Source organism: Salmo salar, chromosome 12 (assembly GCF_965601325.2).
Source record: "Salmo salar chromosome 12, fSalSal1, whole genome shotgun sequence".
NCBI classification, from domain to species: Eukaryota; Metazoa; Chordata; class Actinopteri; order Salmoniformes; family Salmonidae; genus Salmo; species Salmo salar.
In genome coordinates this window covers 96,445,068-96,468,735 of record NC_138302.1, presented here as the reverse complement: position 1 = coordinate 96,468,735, position 23,668 = coordinate 96,445,068, and the positions used below count along the sequence as shown (strand labels likewise).

The following is a 23,668-nucleotide window of genomic DNA, read 5'->3' as shown; positions in this document are numbered from 1 at the left end:
TGGAACTTTTGTATGTGTAATGTTTACTGTAAAATTGTATTGTTTATTTCACTTTTGTTTATCATCTACTTCACTTGCTTTGGCAATGTAAACATATGTTTCCCATGCCAATAAAGCCCCTTAAATTGAAATTTAATTGAGAGAGAGAAAAAGACAGAGAGAGAGACAGAGAGATAGACAGAGACAGAGAGAGAGACAGAGAGACAGAGAGAGAGAGAGACAGAGAGAGACAGAGAGACAACAAAAAGATAATTACTTGACACATTGCAAAGAATTAACAGCAAACTAGAATGCTATTTGGCCCTAAACAGAGAGTACACAGTGGCAGAATACCTGACCACTGTGACTGACCCAAACTTAAGGAAAGCTTTGACTATGTACAGACTCAGTGAGCATAGCCTTGCTATTGAGAAAGGCCGCCGTAGGCAGACATGGCTCTCAAGAGAAGACAGGCTATGTGCACACTGCCCACAAAATGAGGTGGAAACTGAGCTGCACTTCCTAACGTCCTGCCCAATGTATGACCATATTAGAGACACATATTTCCCTCAGATTACACAGATCCACAAAGAATTAGAAAACAAACCCGATTTTGATAAACTCCCATATCTACTGAGTGAAATACCACAGTGTGCCATCACAGCAGCAAGATTTGTGACCTGTTGCCACAAGAAAAGGGCAACCAGTGAAGAACAAACACCATTGTAAATACAACCCATATTTATGCTTATTTATTTTCCCTTTTGTACATTAACCATTTATACAGCGTTAAAACACTGTATATATACATAATATGACATTTGTAAAATCTTTATTCTTTTGAAACTTCTGTATGTGTAATGTTTACTGTTCATTTGTATTGTTTATTTCACTTTTGTATATTATCTACCTCACTTGCTTCGGCAATGTTAACATACGTTTCCCATGCCAATAAAGCCCCTTGGATTGAAATTGAGAAGCTCAAACACTCACTATTAGAATCAAAAGTCTTTGTCATGAACTATTGATAGATTCTAAGACATCGTGTCCAGATACTTTGGAATGTTGAACTTTCATGTATTTTACATTATGTTTCATTATATAAAATGATGGTATTTTTGATCTATTTACTGTTTAAACTGTTAAATAAAGAAGCTCCCAACTGTTGTTTGTGATATTTTAGACTGTTGATTGACTAGTTGTGACTCAGCTATTTAAGCTGATAGGTTTTGCATGGCACAGCCACATGTTTCAGGGTAGAAACTAGCTCCACTATCTCTGAATCATTATGCAAATCATCTACAAGAAGTCACCCTACAGCAGAGAATTGAGGAGCTTTGTAGTGGTGAGGAGAGCCATTTACAGTAACAGGAAACTGGTGACCCTGACCAAAACACAGGAGATCTGTCATTAACATAGAACAGCGTGATTGGTATCTCTGAAGCTGATCATGTGCATGGACCCATGTAGTGGACAGTAAACTCGCATAAACTCAAGTTTTAATTTTTGTGAATAGGTGTCAGGGACATATGTAATTGTAATAGAAGTGTTTGAAAGAATACACGAAAAGGACAAAGCAATACGCACATTTTTATTACAAATATATCCACAGGTAAAAAAAAAAAATACTACATGTAATTCAATACTAAATGCATAACTGAGTTGCTAAACAATATACAGCTTGATACAAGTTGTGTCGATATCAACTCAGAGTTAAAAAATAATATTTGCTTACTTTGTCCAAGTAAATACAATGTCTTTGTCCCCCCCCCCCCCCCCCCCCCCAAAAAAAAGTATAAAAAGCTGGTGGCATCAGGTAGCTGTGGGCTTGCAGCACCAGTTAAATGCTACAGAATCAGATAATAATTCTGACCTTGGTTGAGTTGTGCATGGTGTCCTACACATTCTGTTACTAAATATTGACACGATGAGTTTTCAGTTTATAGTGATAGAGGAAGGCCAAGGGCTCGATTCATTCTGAATCGCTGTAGCGCTCCTGAAATGTAAAGCTAATTACCGATTGAGCCGACATATAATATACAGCGTCAACCGTGAATGTATAGTCTACAGAAAGCAAGAACATTGCCTTTAAATTTCAATCGCCATACGGATTATGTCTAGCCCTAAACAGCCACGCATAGAGTTCTGCAACACGTTGAATTAAAATTCACTTTCTGAATACAAATTTAAAACGATTTGAATTGAAATAAAATGTCCTGTTGGCACTAGTACGGCTCCAGACAGGTAGTCAGTCCACTGAGGATTTTGGTTTGGTCACACCTCAGCGCTCTGTAACGGTGTCACGTAAAGCACCAGAGCAGATTCACAGATGACTCACGGTGGATGAGTATATCTGAGGTAGTTTTCACATTGACAGATATAGGAAGTATGAAGATGATACATGTTCCAGCATCGGTCCTGCGTCTTGCTTGACTCCTGTCGCCATGGATACACCCGTATAAATAGAGCTGCTGGTAGCCCTTGGACAACGTCAATGTGAACGGGAACGTCCGGTTTCAGTTATTCTAATACTATTGGCTACGAATGTGTGACACATTGCTTTAATTAGGGTGTCATATACAGCACCTTCAGAAAGCATTCATACCCCTTTACTTATTACACATTTTGTTGTGTTACAGCCTTGATTCAAAATTGATTAAATCTTTTTTTTTTTGTCTCATCCCTCGACACACAATACCCCATAATGACAAAGTGAAAACATGTTTTTAGACATTTTTGCAAATCTATTGAAAATTAAATACAGAAATATCACACTTATATAAGTATTCAGACCCTTGAGACAATACTAATATATAGTACAAGCACCTTTGACAGAGATTACAGATTAAGTCTCTGAGAGCTTTCCACACAACATTTTCACAATTCTTTAAACTCTGTCAAATTGGTTGTTGATCATTGCTAGACAATCATTTTCAGGTCTTGCCATAGATTGTCAAGCAGATTTAAGTCAAAACTGTACCTCGGCCACTCAGGAACATCCACTGTCTTCTTGGTAAGCAACTCCAGGGTATTTTTTGCAGTATTACTTTAGTGCCTCACACAGAGTGAGTCCATGAAACATATTATGTGACTTGTTAAGCACATGTTTATCCCTGAACTAGGCTCGCCATAGCAAAGGGGTTAAATACTTATTGACTCAAGACATTTCAACTTTTCATTTTTTATTCATTTGTGAAAATGTATAAAAACATATTTCCACTTTGACATTATGGGATATTGTGTGTAAACCAGTGAATTTTTTTTTCTTTCTAAATTGTATCCATTTTATATTCAGGCTGTAACACAATACGTTTTTGAAAAAGTGTGAATGCTTTCTGAAGACAGTACACTGCTGCACAAGCACAGTACTGCACTTATAGTATATTACATGGAGACAATGGCTGTGCGTTTTCTAATAGAGACAAACCAACTCCACATGTCTGGTATATGAAAGATGTAAAACATTGTGAGGCAGGGTAAGTTTCATGTTGTCCTTCAAAAAAAAGAAAAGTTTATCTTTGTTAACTCTTCATACTCTCGTTTTCCCCTTGTGTGTAAAAATACTGTAAGGTTTAGGATGGCTAGTGGCTACCCCACATTCAAAGGCACAGTCCACTTCTTGATGTCTTGTTGATCTTTTAGATCAGGGATAACAAACGCCATTTTTAGAGGACCGTTTGTTTACAATTATTATTGCTATTATTTTTAGACCTAAACAACCAGGTGAGGGTTCTTAACTAATCAATGACCTAACCTTAATATATCAATCACGTACAAAGGTGAAAAGTCACAATTCACAGACACTCGGCCTTCCACAAATTAGATACTGTATTAGCCATTCATTGGTCACCATGGAAACCCCAAGGTAAATCTGTCTTTGTACGACTACATATTGCCGTTAATACTGGTAATTGTATCATTTTTGACACTAATCTATCTCCATACTAATGCCCATAATTAATGCACAGCTTGACCACAGTCGTAACGGATATATCCTGAAACAAATTTGTGGCTTTGGCACAAAATAATATATCTTTAATCCTTTATTATAATTTGAATAATAGTTATTATTTATTGCTTATACATTTTTTTTTTTAAACAAACAACAGAGACCTGTTGGTCTTTGGAGAATATGATGTAAACAAATATAAAACCTTCAAAAATGAATACTTATACTGGTAAATAAAGAATAATTATTTATACTGATGAGGCAACTAGAAACAAATTAAACAACACTGCTTGCTACAGAACAACACAACATCACCTTGAGGTGAATACTCCTTCAGCCGTACCCAGTCACAAGCAGGTAGCAGTCAACTGATAGCTGTTGTGACAGATGTGTAGGGGTCAATACTGTGGCTTCTCACGTACTGACCAGAGTGGATATCATACCATTCCTATTACTGTCTACTGTATTGATTCTATCTGTTCAAGTGGTCCTTATTTTGGTTGTGTTCATATGGCTTTGTACAGTGTAGGTTTTTCTTCATTTTGAACAGCGCATGTTTTTTTTTAATGTCTTTTCACAAGGTTCTCAATCAGCCTCTGAAACCCTCTCCTCTCCCCTCTCCTCCCCTCTCCTCTCCCCTCTCCCCCCCTCTCCTCTCCCCTCTCCTCCCCTCTCCCCCCCCTCCTCCCCTCTCCTCTCCCCTCTCCCCCCCTACCAAAAAAAGGCACTTCTCTTTTCCCCATTAGCAGTGACTTTGCTGATAGCTACTTTACTGAGGAGAAAATGTACTTGATATGATTGTGATATGTTGCTGTCTCACCTAGCTATTTGAAGATTAATACACTAACTGTAAGTCGATCTGGATAAGAATGTCTTGTAAATGACTAAAATGTTAAATGTTTGTAGCTAGATGTATTGTTTTTGGCATACTTGTCCGCTGTTGTCATTGTGACAGTGGAGCTTCTGGGCTCAGCTCGTAAGTGTCTGTGTTCTGCTCTCCATTTTGTTCCAATGCATCTCTGTCCCAGTGATTGTTGTTTTCAAGTCTGTAAGTCTCTTGACCAGAATTCTCTCCTTCTCCATTGTCTCTGTCGACATGCTGTCTGTCTCTCTCATTCCCCACAGGACTAGAGCACAGCTCCAACCCTAACCCTTCACCAGACCCTGACCCCGATAAAGTACACGCCTCCTTCATATGGCCACCTTTAGTCTTGTCTGTCTCGTCCTCCTCTTCCTCCTCCTCTTCATGTGCTCTCCCTCCTATCCCCCCGTCCAGACTGGCATCACTGAGAAACATTGGGGTGTACTCCATGGAGAAGGGGGTGCCCCCGGAAACATGGCCCAGATCGGTGGACCCTCCTGGTGTAAGAGGAGGCTCCTCGACCCCTTCCTGTTCCTGGTCCCTGCTACAGTAGGCGTATCGATGGTTCATGTGTTGGGAGTATGAGCCAGAGTGGGAGAACCTCTTGCCACACTTATCACACTCATAGGGCTTCTCTCCAGAGTGCAGGCGACTGTGTTCCATCAGATGGTGCTTATGCTTGAAGGCCTTCCTGCAGATCTGGCACTCGTGGGGACGTTTACCTGTGTGGGGGAATATATCGGAACAGAAACATGCTCAATCCATCCTTCTGTAGCTTTCAAAAGGCAGAGATAATCCCTAAAAGCCACAATCATAGGATCTGGTTGTCTCCTCATCACCTTACTAAAAGGGCTCTATTCAACCCACACCGTGGAAGTTTAGCCTTACAGCTTGATTGAAATTTAAAAGACAATATTCCCGTGGTTTGCGGAGACTGCATTCACGGTAAACGTTGCGTACGTCGGCACAACCGTTAATTACCGTTACATTTCTATCGCAGAATGTGTAAATAGAGCTCTTAGTAGAATTTATATTTTCATCATTTCTATACATGTCACTGCGTATACCTGTGTGCTCATACTTGTGTCGGAGCAGAGAGCTGCTCTTCTGGAAGGTCTTGTCACAGATGTCGCAGGCGTACAGGCCTTCGTCTGTCTTCTTCAGTCTCTTCCTCCCTGGTCCCCCTTCTCCCTCTCCTCCCACCTCCATCAGAGAGAGGTAGTCCAGACCCCCACCACCCATCACCTCACCCTGGGGGGAGGGGGGGCATACACAATACTAATGGTTAGGGGGTTCTGACCTGGGTCTGTTCAGAGGATGTCACTGTTGTTTTCTCTTTAGTTACACTTCATTCCTGTGAAATACATTTGAAAATGTCTTTCTCTGCATCGAATTGAAATAAACTTTATACCACAACATGTTTTATACCATAACATATAGGGGAAATGTTGTTCTTACCATGAAGGCTTGTCTCTCCTGATGGATCCTCTTCAGCACAGCATCTGTGTCTGACTCCATCATGTAGACCATAGGGGAGAGGAATCGCTGGCTGCTGGCTGGGTGACTGAGGGGCAGGGAGGGGACCACATCCTGTCCTGAGCCAGCTAGTCCAGCAGGCATCATGGGATTAAACAGAGGGTATGCACTGTAGATGGAGCCGTCAAACATCGGAACGCCACTGTAGACGGCTTGATGCTGATGAGATTAGATTAGTTTAGATTAGATTGATGTTTATTGTTCTAAAAGTGTAAAATCTTACCACAGCTCACACATTGCACATACATACACCGTATAGAAACACAGTAGAAAACAAACAGCACACAGCCAGACATAAATAATACCCCTCCTGTCCCACACCTGTTGCCAAGGTGGACTGAGACTCAGCCTCCTGTGGAGCTGCTGGTCCTCTGCTGGCTCTCTGTAGGTCTTCTCTCTCTTTTCTCCCGGACGAGGGTGTCCATTACTGGGCATGCTGTCCTCCAGGGCTTTCCCCTCCTGGGGCTTGGGGAGGGAGAGATCCAGGGGTTGGTCATTCTGGGAGCTACCCGACCTGGAGGTCCTTCCTTGGGGGATGGTTCGACTCCAAGGGGTGGTGAGAGTGGTGTTGGAAAGGTCCAGGCAGAGGGGCGAGTCGATCTCCGAAGAGGGGAATGGTCCTATTGGTAGCAGTGAGGACATGTCTGTAGCAGGGCTAGTTGGTGCTGGTTGGCCGGGGCTGCCGCCACTCCTGCCACTCTCCTGGCTAGACCAATAGGATCTCATGGATAGTGAGTCTGGGTGGGGCTGTAGGGGGGAGTGCATGGCGACCAGCAGCTTCTGAGGGACAGAGTGCCAGCAGGGTCTCTGGAGAGGAGACTTATCTTTGGACAAACCGTTAGCCATCGCTGGGGTTTTATTGTTGTTGTCTGGTGGGGGTGGCTGGAGTGGGGTTCTGGAGGAGAAGTAGAGGGGAGAGAGGTGGTCTTTGCTGCGAGGACCTTCAGGCACCTCCATGGCCTTCCGGTTAATCTTACAGAGGTAGCGCTCGTGCTGCAGTAAAACGGCAGGGCTGGGGAAGAGCTGGGAGCACCAGTGACATGTCACCCTACCCCTGTACCCCTCACCCGAGCCGGTCCGGTTGCGTTTCAGCGGTTTTGGATCATCTGCCTTCCTGTCTCGCCCTCCGTTGTGAATCCCCAGTCTCCCTTCCTCCCTGGGTGAGCCTACATCTCCCTCCTCCCTGTCAAACATCTCCTGCAGCATCTGCTCAAACTTGCCCCCGGCGCTGGCATGGAGGTACGGCAGCAGGGTGGTGGCCTTGAACACGTTGTCCCGGAGGGAGAACTCCGCTGGGGGGTCCCACAGCCTGCCTAGCTCCCGACCCTGGAGGACCCCCCTGCCCTGGTCCCCAGGGGGGTACAGCTCCCTCTCTAAGCCCATTGGTGACTGACGCTTCTGGGTGTGAGGAAGGTAGGGAGAGCCCTTTCCACTGCTGTTCCTACCGCTTCCCGCTGAGGGTGATGAAGGGGAGGACTGGAAGGTCCCCTGGCTATGTCTGTTGTTATAGCTCTCCCCTCCACCTCTATGTCCCCCTCCTCCTCCTCCTCCTCCTTCTCCTCCTCCTCCTCCTGTCAAGCACTTCTTACTGCTGAGGTGTGAGCTGTAGGAGCCAGAGTGAGAGAAGCGCTTCTTGCAGTTGGAACATTCATACGGTTTCTCACCTAAAGAAGGAAGCACAGACACAGAACATCAGTTGAAGATGCTTCGCGTCGTCCCTAAGAACAACCCTTAGTCGTGGATTATTTACCATCATCCATGGGTTCTCATGTCTTATTGCTTTAACATCAAATCAATCAGATTGATTTAGAATATTTCATGTAAGAAAACATGTATTACCACTGTGGATGCGGAGGTGCTCTTTGAGGTGGTGTTTGTACTTGAAGGATTTCCCACACTGAAAACACTTGAACTTCCTGCTCTCCGCACCATGGTCAATGTGCTGCACCAATCACAAACACGCATTCAGTCAAATCAGTTCTGGTCAACAGGAGATTGAGAGTCAACTCTGAGATTGCATATCATGCCTTTTCTACAGTCAAACTACAGGGCGTTTGGAAAGTATTCAGACCCTTGACTTTTTCCACATTTTTTTTCCGCCTTATTCTAAAATGGATTACATAAAACATGTTCCTCATCAATCTACACACAATACCCCCTAATGACATCACAATACCCCATAATGACATCACAATACCCCATAATGACAACACAATGCCCCATAATGACATCACAATACCCCATAATGACATCACAATACCCATAACGACAAAGCAAAAACCAATTTTTTTTTTGTGTGTGCAAATTTATAAAAGAAATTATACAGAAATACCTTATTTACATAAGTATTCAGACCCTTTGCTATGAGACTCAAAGTTGAGCTCAGGTGCATCCTGTTTCCATTGATCATCCTTGAGTACAACTTGATTGGAGTCCACCTGTGGTAAATTCAATTGATTGGACATGATTTGGAAAGGCACACACCTGTCTATATAATGTCCCAGAATTGACAGTGCATGTCAGAGCAAAAACCAAGCCATGAGGTCAAAGGAATTGTCCGTAGAGCTCTGAGACGGGATTGTGTCGAGGCACAGATATGGGGAAGGGTACCAAAACATTTCTGCAGCATTGAAGGTCCCCAAGAACACAGTGGCCTCCATCATTCTTAAATATTTGGAACCACCAAGACTCTTCCTAGAGTCTGGAGGCAGGCCTCCTGGCCTCCCGGCCAAACTGAGCAATCGGGGGGAAAGGGCCTTGGTCAGGGAGTTGACCTGATGGTCACTCTGACAGAGCTCCAGAGTTCCTCTATGGAGATGGGAGAATCTTCCAGAAGGACAACCATCTCTGCAGCACTCCACCAATCAGGCCTTTATGGTAGAGTGGCCAGACAGAAGCAACTCTTCAGTAAAAGGCACATGTCAGCCCGCTTGGAGTTTGCCAAAAGTCACCTAAAAGACTCAGACCATGAGAAACAAGATTCTCTGATCTGATGAAATCAAGATTTAACACTTTGGCCTGAATGCCAACCATCACGTCTAGAGGATACCTGACACCATCCCTACGGTGAAGCATGGTGGTGGCAGCATCATGCTGTGGGGATGTTTTTCAGCGGCAGGGACTGGGAGACTAGTCAGGATTGAGGGAAAGATGAACGGAGCAAATTACAGAGAGATCATTGATGAAAATCTGCTCCAGAGCATTAAGGACCTCAGACTGAATGTCTTTGAGTGGCCCAGCCAGAACCCGGACTTGAACCTGATCGAACATCTCTGTAGAGACCTGAAAATAGCTGTGCAGCGACGCTCCCCTTCCAACCTGACAGAGCTTGAGAGGATCTACAGAGAAGAATGGGAGAAACTCCCCAAATACAGGTGTGCCAAGCTTTTAGCGTCATACCCAAGAAGACTCGAGGCTGTAATCGCTGCCAAAGGTGCTTCAACAAAGTACTGAGTAAAGGGTCTGAATACTTATATAAATGTGATAATTCAAAAAACAAATTAAATATACATTTGCGAAGATTTCTTAAAACATGTTTTTGCTTTGTCATTTTGGGGTATTGTGTGTAGATTGATGAGGGAAAAAATTATTTAATACATTTTATAATAAGGCCGTAACGTAACAAAATGTGGAAAACGGGAAGGGGTCTGAATACTTTCTAAATACACTGACATAACACTTTTTGGAGTCATTAGATTGCTGGTCGTATCCGTCTTGAAAACCCTTCAGAAAGCGTAGCACCTTGTAGTAGGTGGACTCTAAAAGATTTTATATTTCTTCCAGTGTGTCACCTTGCCCCGTACCTGACTGTTCAGTCCCATGTGTCGTTCCATCTGAGCTCTATAGTGCCCCCCGTCCCGCTCGTGGCAAAACCTGATGTGCTCTCGTAGGGACCCTCTGCGGTGAAAGGTATGCTGGCAGAACGGACAAGCCTGTAGGTTCCTTAGAGCATCTGGACTTAAAGGGACGCCGTCTAGGACACACATAGCCAGATAGAGGACAACTTCAAGTTTGTTAACAATAAATTCATTCAGCAAACAAAAAAGTTTAAGAAACACAATGTCAAGGATTCAAACTATAGTCAACAGTCATCAAGGAATCCATGTATCTGGCTGTTAATGACATAAGGCTGTATTTCCTGCAATTCTGATAGTAGCTCTACGGATGTTGTAAATGTAACTACTAATGTTCTTCTCAAATTAGCCTTGTGGGCTATATCAACAGAGATTTGGGGAAATGCAAAGTGTGTTTATAAGGATGCATATCCATAACCTACCTGGTCTCTCAGGTGAGCACTGAGCCCCAAGAGACCAAACGGGAGGGAGGTCATCATGGAGGCACAGGCTGCCAGTGTGGTACATGGCTGGGGCAGGGCTTCTGCCGTTGGGGGGCAGGTGGTTGTGGTGCTGGTAGTGGTGTGAGGCAGGTTGGTGGGAGGATGCCTTTCTCAGCTGCACCAGGAAATCATAGTGGGCCATGTCCTCCAAGGCCCTGCTGTCTGATCTCTGACCTGCTGGGGAACAGAGACAGTGTGAGAGGGTAAAGAAGTGTAACGGTGATGAACAGAGACAGAGAGACAAAATTACATTTTATTTTCTATGTAGTGTACTTCATTAATAGTCCCTAATTCCGTATATATAATTATACATTATCTAAAGAATAGGCTGTCTGATGTCTGACCTGGGGACAGAGACAGTGTACATATCCCACATGACGTGTCTATTTTCAATTATCTTGTCAAACTGTTATAGTCATTGTTTAACCCTTTAAAATACAGAGTTAAACTGTGTTTAAAAAAATGATATGAAGAACTGTGAAAGAGAGAACTTAAAGTCTGCTCTGGACATCAGCAGGAATAGCCTAGAAGATTTTCCCCCGTTGAGTTCAATCACAGGCAGATATAATGTAAAGTCAAGAGAAGACGAGACAGGACAGTCAGAGTGATGTAATGTAAAGTCAAGAGAAGACGAGACGAGACAGGACAGTCAGAGTGATGCAATGTAAAGTCAAGAGAAGACGAGACAGGACAGTCAGAGTGATGTAATGTAAAGTAAAGAGAAGACGAGGCAGGACAGTCAGAGTGATGTAATGTAAAGTAAAGAGAAGACGAGACAGGACAGTCAGAGTGATGTAATGAAAGTCAAGAGAAGCCGAGACAGGACAGTCAGAGTGATGCAATGTAAAGTCAAGAGAAGACGAGACAGGACAGTCAGAGTGATGTAATGTAAAGTCAAGAGAAGACGAGACAGGACAGTCAGAGTGATGTAATGTAAAGTCAAGAGAAGACGAGACAGGACAGTCAGAGTGATGTAATGTAAAGTAAAGAGAAGACGAGACAGGACAGTCAGAGTGATGTAATGTAAAGTAAAGAGAAGACGAGACAGGACAGTCAGAGTGATGTAATGTAAAGTAAAGAGAAGACGAGACAGGACAGTCAGAGTGATGTAATGTAAAGTCAAGAGAAGACGAGATAGGACAGTCAGAGTGATGTAATGTAAAGTCAAGAGAAGCCGAGACAGGACAGTCAGAGTGATGTAATGTAAAGTCAAGAGAAGACGAGACAGGACAGTCAGAGTGATGTAATGAAAGTCAAGAGAAGACGACGCAGGACAGTCAGAGTGATGTAATGTAAAGTCAAGAGAAGACGAGACGAGACAGGACAGTCAGAGTGATGTAATGTAAAGTAAAGAGAAGACGAGACAGGACAGTCAGAGTGATGTAATGTAAAGTCAAGAGAAGACGAGACAGGACAGTCAGAGTGATGTAATGTAAAGTCAAGAGAAGACGAGACGAGACCGGACAGTCAGAGTGATGTAATGTAAAGTCAAGAGAAGACGAGACAGGACAGTCAGAGTGATGTAATGTAAAGTCAAGAGAAGACGAGACGAGACAGGACAGTCCAGAGTGATGTAATGTAAAGTCAAGAGAAGACGAGACAGGACAGTCAGAGTGATGTAATGTAAAGTCAAAGAAGACGAGACGAGACAGGACAGTCAGAGTGATGTCATGTACAGAGTGATGTAATGTAAAGTCAAGAGAAGACGAGACGAGACAGGACAGTCAGAGTGATGTAATGTAAAGTAAAGAGAAGACGAGACAGGACAGTCAGAGTGATGTAATGTAAAGTCAAGAGAAGACGAGACGAGACAGGACAGTCAGAGTGATGTAATGTAAAGTAAAGAGAAGACGAGACAGGACAGTCAGAGTGATGTAATGTAAAGTCAAGAGAAGACGAGACAGGACAGTCAGAGTGATGTAATGTAAAGTCAAGAGAAGACGAGACGAGACAGGACAGTCAGAGTGATGTAATGTAAAGTAAAGAGAAGACGAGACAGGACAGTCAGAGTGATGTAATGTAAAGTCAAGAGAAGACGAGACGAGACAGGACAGTCAGAGTGATGTAATGTAAAGTAAAGAGAAGACGAGACAGGACAGTCAGAGTGATGTAATGTAAAGTCAAGAGAAGACGAGACGAGACAGGACAGTCAGAGTGATGTAATGTAAAGTCAAGAGAAGACGAAACAGGACAGTCAGAGTGATGTAATGTAAAGTCAAGAGAAGACGAGACAGGACAGTCAGAGTGATGTAATGTAAAGTAAAGAGAAGACGAGACAGGACAGTCAGAGTGATGTAATGTAAAGTCAAGAGAAGACGAGACGAGACAGGACAGTCAGAGTGATGCAATGTAAAGTAAAGAGAAGACGAGACAGGACAGTCAGAGTGATGTAATGTAAAGTAAAGAGAAGACGAGACAGGACAGTCAGAGTGATGTAATGTAAAGTCAAGAGAAGACGAGACAGGACAGTCAGAGTGATGCAATGTAAAGTAAAGAGAAGACGAGACAGGACAGTCAGAGTGCTCTGCTCCGTGCTGAGCTTCATGCCCGTCACAGACTTTGAGGAATATTTTTCAGATGTTTGCGGATGTTGGCATTTTTTTGATCTGTTGTTCATGTGGCAAAGGAAGAGCCTCTGTGGTTGAGTGCTGTGCTCTGTGCTCTGTGCTCTGTGCTCTGTGCCGTGTGAGTGCTGTAAAAACTGGGCTTTGTATTCATCATGCTTTGCAAAATCACATGAGGTGAGAGAGAAGTGAGGGAGAAAGAAGAAGGAGGGAGAGAGAGTGTGTGTGTGTGTGTGTGTGTGTGTGTGTGTGTGTGTGTGTGTGTGTGTGTGTGTGTGTGTGTGTGAGAGAGAGTGAGTGAGAGAGAGCATGTGAGTGAGAGAGAGGGAGAGAGAGGGAGAGAGAGACAGAGAGAGACAGAGAAAGAGAGAGGGAGAGAGAGAGACAGAGAGAGAGAGGGAGAGAGAGACAGAAAGACAGAGAGACAGAGAGAGAGAGACACTGAGAGAGACACTGAGAGACAGAGAGAGAGAGAGACAGAGAGAGAGACACTGAGAGAGAGACAGAGAGAGAGACAGAGAGAGAGAGAGAGACAGAGAGAGAGAGAGAGACACTGAGAGAGAGAGAGAGAGAGAGAGAGAGAGAGAGAGGAGAGAGAGGAGAGAGAGAGAGAGAGAGAGAGACCAAATATATACACTGCTCAAAAAAATAAAGGGAACACTTAAACGACACAATGTAACTCCAAGTCAATCACACTTCTGTGAAATCAAACTGTCCACTTAGGAAGCAACACTGATTGACAATAAATTTCACATGCTGTTGTGCAAATGGAATAGAAAACAGGTGGAAATTATAGGCAATTAGCAAGACACCCCCAATAAAGGAGTGGTTCTGCAGGTGGTGACCACAGACCACTTCTCAGTTCCTATGCTTCCTGGCTGATGTTTTGGTCACTTTTGAATGCTGCCGGTGCTTTCACTCTAGTGGTAGCATGAGACGGAGTCTACAACCCACACAAGTGGCTCAGGTAGTGCAGCTCATGTGTCTGTCAGCGTAGTGTCCAGAGCATGGAGGCGCTACTAGGAGACAGGCCAGTACATCAGGAGACGTGGAGGAGGCCGTAGGAGGGCAACAACCCAGCAGCAGGACCGCTACCTCCGCCTTTGTGCAAGGAGGAGCAGGAGGAGCACTGCCAGAGCCCTGCAAAATGACCTCCAGCAGACCACAAATGTGCATGTGTCTGCTCAAACGGTCAGAAACAGACTCCATGAGGGTGGTATGAGGGCCCGACGTCCACAGGTGGGGGTTGTGCTTACAGCCCAACACCGCGCAGGACGTTTGGCATTTGCCAGAGAACACCAAGATTGGCAAATTCGCCACTGGCGCCCTGTGCTCTTCACAGATGAAAGCAGGTTCACACTGATCACATGACAGACGTGACAGAGTCTGGAGATGCCGTGGAGAACGTTCTGCTGCCTGCAACATCCTCCAGCATGACCGGTTTGGCGGTGGGTCAGTCATGGTGTGGGGTGGGGTGGCATTTCTTTGGGGGGCCGCACAGCCCTCCATGTGCTCGCCAGAGGTAGCCTGACTGCCATTAGGTACCGAGATGAGATCCTCAGACCCCTTGTGAGACCATATGCTGGTGCGGTTGGATGCTTTAGTCCAGGTCTGGGAGGAGATCCCTCAGGAGACCATCCGCCACCTCATCAGGAGCATGCCCAGGCGTTGTAGGGAGGTCATACAGGCACGTGGAGGCCACACACACTACTGAGCCTCATTTTGACTTGTTTTAAGGACATTACATCAACGTTGGATCAGCCTGTAGTGTGGTTTTCCACTTTAATTTTGAGTGTGACTCCAAATCCAGACCTCCATGGGTTGATAAATTGGATTTCCATTGATTATTTTTGTGTGATTTTGTTGTCAGCACATTCAACTATGTAAAGAAAAAAGTATTTAATACGATTATTTCATTCATTCAGATCTAGGATGTGTTATTTTAGTGTTCGCTTTATTTTTTTGAGCAGTATATATATATAATGATTTTCCAGAGAAGATCCAGATCTTAGGAAATTAAACCAAAGTTCTCAATTGGTACAAAATATATAGAGTACTGTACACACTACAATTACTTAGGTTTAAAAATAAGCTCAACTGGACACCTTAATGAGGCAGTGAACGAACTGAGAGAGAATGCTCGAGAGAAAGCACGCAGGGCATTCTACACCATTAAAAAAAGCTATTTCTAATTGAAATACCTATTCAAATTGGGTTTCACCCAATGGGACAAACACCCCATTGAAGCCCTCTATGCAGAGTTCTCCTACATGTCCAGAGGAAAACTACAAACAATGCATGCAGGGCAGAATTAGGCCAATATCCACTCATAATAAAAACTCAAAAAAGACAATTAAGTTTTGGAAACTTCTAAAATACAGTGATCCTCTCTCATATCAATTACCAAGCCCTGCAATGCCAAGAGCTGAGCAAAGGAAAGAGTCCCCTCATCCAACTGGTCCTGGGGCTGAGTTCACTAACCTGTTCTACTAACATACTAAAGCCTCAGGACCAGAACATCCAATCAATCAGAATAAACCAAATTACAACACAGTCAAAACAAAACTACATTAGCTATTGGGAAACACAAACACAAAGCAAAATGCAGTGCTATCTAGCCCTAAATCGACAGTACACCATGGCATAGTGAGCACAGCTCAGTGAGCACAGCCTTGCCATTGAGAAGGGTAGACACAGGAAAACCTGGCTCCCTGTAGAGGAAAGGCTGTGCAACCACTGCACCACAGCAGAACCAGAGACAGAGCTGCATTTCCTGACAAAATGTCAAACATTGAAAGAAAATAAGAGAGTGCCATTTCCCCAAATTTGAAACCCTTCATCTTGATTTGAATAGACTACCCATCCTGTTGGGGGAGGACGCAGAGAGATGTGGGTTAGCAGCACACTACATTTACATGGATTTACTATTTCACCTTTGTTTAAATAAGCAAGTCAGTTAAGAACAAATTCTTATTTACAATGACAACCTACTCTGGCCAAACCCTAACTCGGATGACGTTGGGCCAATTGTGTGCCGCCCTATGGGACTCCCAATCATGGCCAGTTGTGATACAGCCTGGAATCGAACCAGAGTCTGTAGTGATGCCTCTAGCACTGAGATGCAGTGTCTGACAGACCCACCAACCTGCATGTTGTCTGTGCCATTGTTATTGTCCTTTGTATGGTTATTTTGACCCTTGGTTATTGTTCTTACTGATTGTCCCATTGACAATATTGATTATTACTATTTTAATTATGTTAATATTGTAAATGTTACGTCAAGTACAGTATATTGTTACATCATGCCAATAAAGCAAATTGGAGAGAGAGAGAGAGAGAGAGAGAGAAAGAAAGAAAGAAAGAAAGAAAGAAAGAAAGAAAGAGAGAAAGAAAGAAAGAGACAGGGAAAGAGAGGGATAGAGATAGAGAGAGAGGTATAGAGAGAGAGGGATAGAGATAGAGAGAGAGGTATAGAGAGAGAGGGAGAGAGAGAGGGATAGAGATAGAGAGAGAGAGAGGTATAGAGAGAGAGGGAGAGAGAGAGGGATAGAGATAGAGAGAGGTATAGAGAGAGAGGGATAGAGATAGAGAGAGAGAGAGGTATAGAGAGAGAGGGAGAGAGAGAGGGATAGAGATAGAGAGAGAGGTATAGAGAGAGAGGGATAGAGATAGAGAGAGAGAGGTATAGAGAGAGAGGGATAGAGATAGAGAGAGAGAGAGGTATAGAGAGAGAGGGAGAGAGAGAGGGATAGAGATAGAGAGAGAGGTATAGAGAGAGAGGGATAGAGATAGAGAGAGAGAGGTATAGAGAGAGAGGGATAGAGATAGAGAGAGAGAGGGATAGAGATAGAGAGAGAAAGGTATAGAGAGAGAGGGAGAGAGAGAGGGATAGAGATAGAGAGAGAGGTATAGAGAGAGAGGGATAGAGATAGAGAGAGAGAGAGGTATAGAGAGAGAGGGAGAGAGAGAGGGATAGAGATAGAGAGAGAGGTATAGAGAGAGAGGGATAGAGATAGAGAGAGAGAGGTATAGAGAGAGAGGGATAGAGATAGAGAGAGAGAGGTATAGAGAGAGAGGGGAGAGAGAGAGGGATAGAGATAGAGAGAGAGGTATAGAGAGAGAGGGATAGAGATAGAGAGAGAGAGGTATAGAGAGAGAGGGATAGAGAGAGAGGGATAGAGATAGAGAGAGAGAGAGGTATAGAGAGAGAGGTATAGAGAGAGAGGGATAGAGAGAGAGGGATAGAGATAGAGAGAGAGAGGTATAGAGAGAGAGGGATAGAGAGAGAGGTATAGAGAGAGAGGGATAGAGATAGAGAGAGAGGTATAGAGATAGAGATAGAGAGAGGGATAGAGAGAGAGGGATAGAGATAGAGAGAGAGGTATAGAGAGAGAGGTATAGAGATAGAGAGAGAGAGAAAGGTATAGAGAGAGAGGGAGAGAGAGAGGGATAGAGATAGAGATAGAGAGAGAGGTATAGAGAGAGAGGGAGAGAGAGAGGGATAGAGATAGAGATAGAGAGAGAGGGATAGAGATAGAGAGAGAAAGGTATAGAGAGAGAGGGAGAGAGAGAGAGAGAGAGAGAGGTATAGAGATAGATAGAGAGAGAGGTATAGAGATAGATAGAGAGAGAGGTATAGAGATAGATAGAGAGAGAAAGGTATAGAGAGAGAGGGATAGAGAGAGAGGGATAGAGATAGATAGAGAGAGAAAGGTATAGAGAGAGAGGGATAGAGAGAGAGGGAGAGAGAGAGGGATAGAGATAGAGAGAGAAAGGTATAGAGAGAGAGGGATAGAGAGAGGGATAGAGATAGAGAGAGAGAGGTATAGAGAGAGAGGGATAGAGATAGAGAGAGAAAGGTATAGAGAGAAAGGTATAGAGAGAGAGGGATAGAGATAGAGAGAGAAAGGTATAGAGAGAGAGGGAGAGACAGTCCAAAGTGATTGTTAGGCAAGCAAAGAGTAATTTTTTGATTCCAGCTCTAAATAAAACGGTGTGTTTCCGTGGGCGAGTGCCTTTGAGCTAAAAAGAAAGGTACTGATTTCACTATCGTAACGTCACCTCTTTGATACATGGAAATATTGTGACATTGTGGTGGAGTGACTCTTCTGTCATGCTGCGTCCTACATACATTTTCAAAGATGACAATGGAGATGAAAAAGCCCACAGGCTGGTTTGAAAAAGGGTTTCATAAGACTGTGATACGGATGTTTGTCAACGTCTATCAGCTTCTCAGAGGAGTGCTGATCCAGGATCTGGTCACTCGTGTCCATGTAAGATTATTTCTGATGAATGTTAAAAAAAAAAAATCCTACTCTTGAGACTCTTTAAGATAACAAATTAAATCACATTTTATTTGTCACATGCTTGGTAAAGATGCAGGTTTACAAACTAACAGTGAAATGCTTACTTACGGGCCCTTCCCAACAATGTAGATGAGATAAAATACATAAATAGTAGAAAAATGTAAAACTATAACACCAGGAATAAGTACATAATGAGTAATGATTACAGACCTAGTTGTACAACCTGGGTGGGAACTAGGCCTCTATGGCGATACACTTACTGTAGGTCATGAGAGATTCCTGCTTCCTGTCCATAGTTATCCCACTCTCAGGTACCTCCTCTTCCCCCTCTGCCCAGTGGCCCTCCCTGGGGATGGGGCTTTGGGGCCGGGTTAACTGGCCCCTGGGGCTGGGGGTCCTTCCTGGCTCGGTCCCTTCCCCGTCTCCCTCACCCTCGCTGGGGGTCAGACTGGTCTTGTCCAGGCTGCCCTGGTCGTCCTGGGGTTCCAGGCTCCACAGACCCACCTCATCAGCATCCTCCCCCTCCGAGCCCAGAGAACTGACCCATTCGATATCCACTGTTGAGAGGGAGCAAGAGAGAGCGAGAGGAACCGAGAGAGAGAAAGAAAGAAAAAGAGAGAGGAAGGGAGAGAGAAAGAGAAAGAGAAAGAAAGCGAGACAGAGAGAGAGAGAGAGAGAGGAAGGAGAGAGAGAGAGAGAGAGAGAGAGAGAGAGAGCGCACGAGAGGGGGTGGGAAAGAGAGGGAGAGAGAAAGAGAAAGAAAGAGAGACAGAGAGAGAGGGGGAGAGAGAGAGAGAGAGAGAGAGAGAGAGAGAGAGAGAGAGAGAGAGAGAGAGAGAGAGAGAGAAAGAAAGAGAGAGAGAGAGAGAGCGCACGAGAGGGGGTGGGAGAGAGAGAGGAAGGGGGAGAGACTTTAACATGGTTCATAGAACTCTCTTATTTCTGACAGTATGTTACATCATTTGCGTGGTTTTACATATCTGACACAGTGGAAGAACATTTAACAAATTCAAAATTGACAGAGAATGTATAGCTGGAGAGTGTATAAAACGGCAGAGTCCAACATCAAACTGTGAGACTGTTATTTTATCCAGCGCCACTCAAATCAGAGACGGACTGTAAAAAGAAAACATTTTTCCATCACAGAGACAATAATTGATGATCACAAACACATGCACGCACACGCACAAATCACAAATCTGCGAGGGACTGTAAAAGCCACTTTTTACCATCACATAGACAACAAATTAGGATTTTAAATGTATTTCCCAAGATCCTCTGGTGTGCCCGCCCTCCCCTCGCTCTGATTGGCTAATTATCTAATTATTACCACATAGAACCACACATTCTCTTTGATGTGTTTATCACTGCACAGAACCATTAACCTTGATGGAGTTTATACAATATACATTATTACATAGAACCATTAACCTTGATGGTTTATATATACATTATTACATAGAACCATTAACCTTGATGGTTTATATATACATTATTACATAGAACCATTAACCTTGATGGTTTATATATACATTATTACATAGAACCATTAACCTTGATGGTTTATATATACATTATTACATAGAACCATTAACCTTGATGGTTTATATATACATTATTACATAGAACCATTAACCTTGATGGTTTATATATACATTATTACATAGAACCATTAACCTTGATGGTTTATATATACATTATTACATAGAACCATTAACCTTGATGGTTTATATATACATTATTACATAGAACCATTAACCTTGATGGTTTATATATACATTATTACATAGAACCATTAACCTTGATGGGGTTTATATATACATTATTACATAGAACCCCTCACTAAAGATGGACTGCTGCTGTGTGTGGCTTTGACAGTAGTTTCCCAACAGATATTTGCAGCATTGGCACAGGAATATCTTAACCTGATATAGTATTTGTCTTCTTGACTTTCTTTTGTAATAACACTATTCATGAAACATCAAATGAAGCCAAACACTAACAAATAAACTTACTGTCAACATAAACACCAAAAGTTGATGCCGTATAAAATGACAGGGTTTTGTAGAGTACAGTATGTGTACAGACTGAATGAGATATGATTTATTTATTTAAATGTTTCATGCGAATAAGTTCAGTCTTGTCTAGGACTACATTGTTAGCGGATGTTGATAACAAAGTAGTTTACTGGTAGTAGTACTGGTATGTTTACCTCTTTAAATCTATCGTTATGACTGGATTTTCTTTTTTCTTCTGTTCTATTTCTCTATTTAAATATCTAGGTATGACTTGAAAAGCAAAGTCAAATTGAAAGGACCCCTCATATTTTTCTGTCTTACGTGATTGTGTTCACACAACGAGTGAGTAGATGAGATGATGTTTGGGGAGCCCACTGCCGTTTACCAAAGGGTCATCTTTATGACCCGGCACACTTGCAACGTTCTCACCGACTGCATATACAGAAGAGCTGAGGTGACTAAACTGAGGTGTGACCTTTACCGTTCTGACTGTGATGCTCTGACTGTTGTGGAGAGAGAGGTGGGCCAGTGGGCTCGGAGGGGGTAACCCACTGACGATGCCTTGTAATATTCATCACATCTGCTCTCCTCTGTTTCTCTCACAGTACGCACGCTCCAGCTGACCTGCACTGTTCACAATGCACCCCCCGCCCCGCTAACTTCACTAGTCATAAACGCTCTACTCTTCACTGTCTTATTACCGGATAGAAGAAACACAGAGGGATGTTTCAGCTCTGCTGTGTTCTATAAAATACTTTGAAGAGCCTAGATGAGGTGATGCCTGGCAGAGATTATAAGCATCTCTCACTGAAACTAATGTCATTACTGTCATGGTACAACTGATACAACACGGATATTAATATGGTGATTGTTGTAAGACAGTCTTGTTGTAAGACAGTCATCAAAACAGTCCCCTGAGGGCTGACTGATCAGCCTTAACAATGATGCAGCACCGAGAGCGTCATGAACGGTTACAATATGAGTCAGGCATCCCATCCCACGTTACATGCAAAATGGCTCTCATCTCCTCTCCTTCTCTCCTTCTCTACTCTCCTTCTCTCCTCTCCTTCTCTCCTCTCCTCTCCTTCTCTCCTCCTCTCCTCTCATCCTCTTCTCTAATCTCCTGTCCCCTCATTCTCTCCTCTCCTGTCCTCTCCTTTTCTCCTCTCCTTCTCTCCTCTCATCCTCTTCTGTTCTCTTCTGTTCTCTTCTGTTCTCTTCTCTCCTCTCCTCTCCTCTCCTCTCCTCTCCTCTCCTCTCCTCCTCCCTCTCCTCTCCTCTCCTCTCCTCTCCTCTCCTCTCCTCTCCTCCCCCAACCCCCTGCACTGTTCAACCTCTTGGATTTATATGTTCTGACTCAATATAAAAGAGTCTGTAGAATGCACTCGCTATTCAAATAAATAAATCAAGTGTTCAGATAATGAAAGCCATCCCTGGGCCGGGTACTGCACATGCGGCGCACTGTCACTCACTGTCATGGGAGAGAAAATTAGATCCAATTTGTGAGGTAATGCGGACCAGACCAGGGCTCTCTCTCTCTCTGCTTGGTTGGGGACTGACTGTATAACAGAGTCTCATATGGCACTCTATTCCCCATATAGTGCACTACTGTTTACCAGAGTACCATGGGCCCTACCAGAGCACCACGGACCCTACCAGAGCACCATGGGCCTTACCAGAGCACCATGGGTCCTACCAGAGCACCATGGACCCTACCAGAGCACCATGGGCCCTACCAGAGCACCATGGGCCCTACCAGAGCACCATGGGCCTTACCAGAGCACCATGGGTCCTACCAGAGCACCATGGACCCTACCAGAGCACCATGGGTCCTACCAGAGCACCATGGGCCCTACCAGAGCACCATGGGCCCTACCAGAGCACCATGGACCCTACCAGAGCACCATGGGCCCTACCAGAGCACCATGGGCCCTACCAGAGCACCATGGACCTTACCAGAGCACCATGCGCCCTACCAAACCACCATGCGCCTTACCAGAGCACCATGGGCCCTACCAGAGCACCATGGGCCCTACCAGAGCACCATGGGCCCTACCAGAGCACCATAGGCCCTACCAGAGCACCATAGGCCCTACCAGAGCACCATGGACCTTACCAGAGCACCATAGGCCCTACCAGAGCACCATAGGCCCTACCAGAGCACCATGGGCCCTACCAGAGCACCATAGGCCCTACCAGAGCACCATAGGCCCTACCAGAGCACCATGCGCCCTACCAGAGCACCATAGGCCCTACCAGAGCACCATGGACCTTACCAGAGCACCATGGGCCCTACCAGAGCACCATGGGCCCTACCAGAGCACCATGGGCCCTACCAGAGCACCATAGGCCCTACCAGAGCACCATGGACCCTACCAGAGCACCATAGGCCCTACCAGAGCACCATAGGCCCTACCAGAGCACCATGCGCCCTACCAGAGCACCATAGGCCCTACCAGAGCACCATGGACCTTACCAGAGCACCATGGACCTTACCAGAGCACCATGGGTCCTACCAGAGCACCATGGGCCCTACCAGAGCACCATGGGCCCTACCAGAGCACCATGGGCCCTACCAGAGCACCATAGGCCCTACCAGAGCACCATGGACCCTACCAGAGCACCATAGGCCCTACCAGAGCACCATGGGCCCTACCAGAGCACCATAGGCCCTACCAGAGCACCATGGGCCCTACCAGAGCACCATGGGCCCTACCAGAGCACCATAGGCCCTACCAGAGCACCATGGGCCCTACCAGAGCACCATATGCCCTACCAGAGCACCATAGGCCCTACCAGAGCATGGTAGAAGCTACTAAAGCACTAAATAAGGAAAAGGGTGCCATTTGGGAAGCACACCATTATTTTACTGAGAAACAAGATTCTCACCTCAACAACCTGCTGTAACATGGATCATATAGTTGTCCTCCCTCCCTCCCTCCCTATATGACTCTGGAGTCATATAAAAAATGATATGGAGTCATACAAAAAACTCTTGAGTCATACAAAAAACTCTGGAGTCATATAAAAAACTCTGGAGTCATATAAAAAACTCTGGAGTCATATAAAAACTCTGGAGTCATATAAAAACTCTGGAGTCATATAAAAACTCTGGAGT

The 23,668-nt window shown here is 44.3% G+C and overlaps 1 protein-coding gene across 1 annotated transcript; it reads right to left on the bottom strand.

Moving 5' to 3' along the window:
• Positions 1-4,641: 4,641 nt before the first annotated feature.
• LOC106566131 (zinc finger E-box-binding homeobox 2) lies at positions 4,642-22,003 on the bottom strand. Its single transcript, XM_082959575.1, has 9 exons — positions 21,997-22,003; positions 18,793-19,089; positions 10,603-10,839; positions 10,130-10,329; positions 8,166-8,268; positions 6,648-7,990; positions 6,249-6,485; positions 5,858-6,041; positions 4,642-5,512 (listed from the first exon to the last, which is right to left on the bottom strand). Exons 1-9 carry the CDS (start codon positions 22,001-22,003, stop codon positions 4,872-4,874), a joined length of 3,249 nt encoding a protein of 1,082 aa, XP_082815701.1. The 3' UTR covers positions 4,642-4,871.
• Between the last annotated feature and the right edge of the window lie 1,665 nt (positions 22,004-23,668).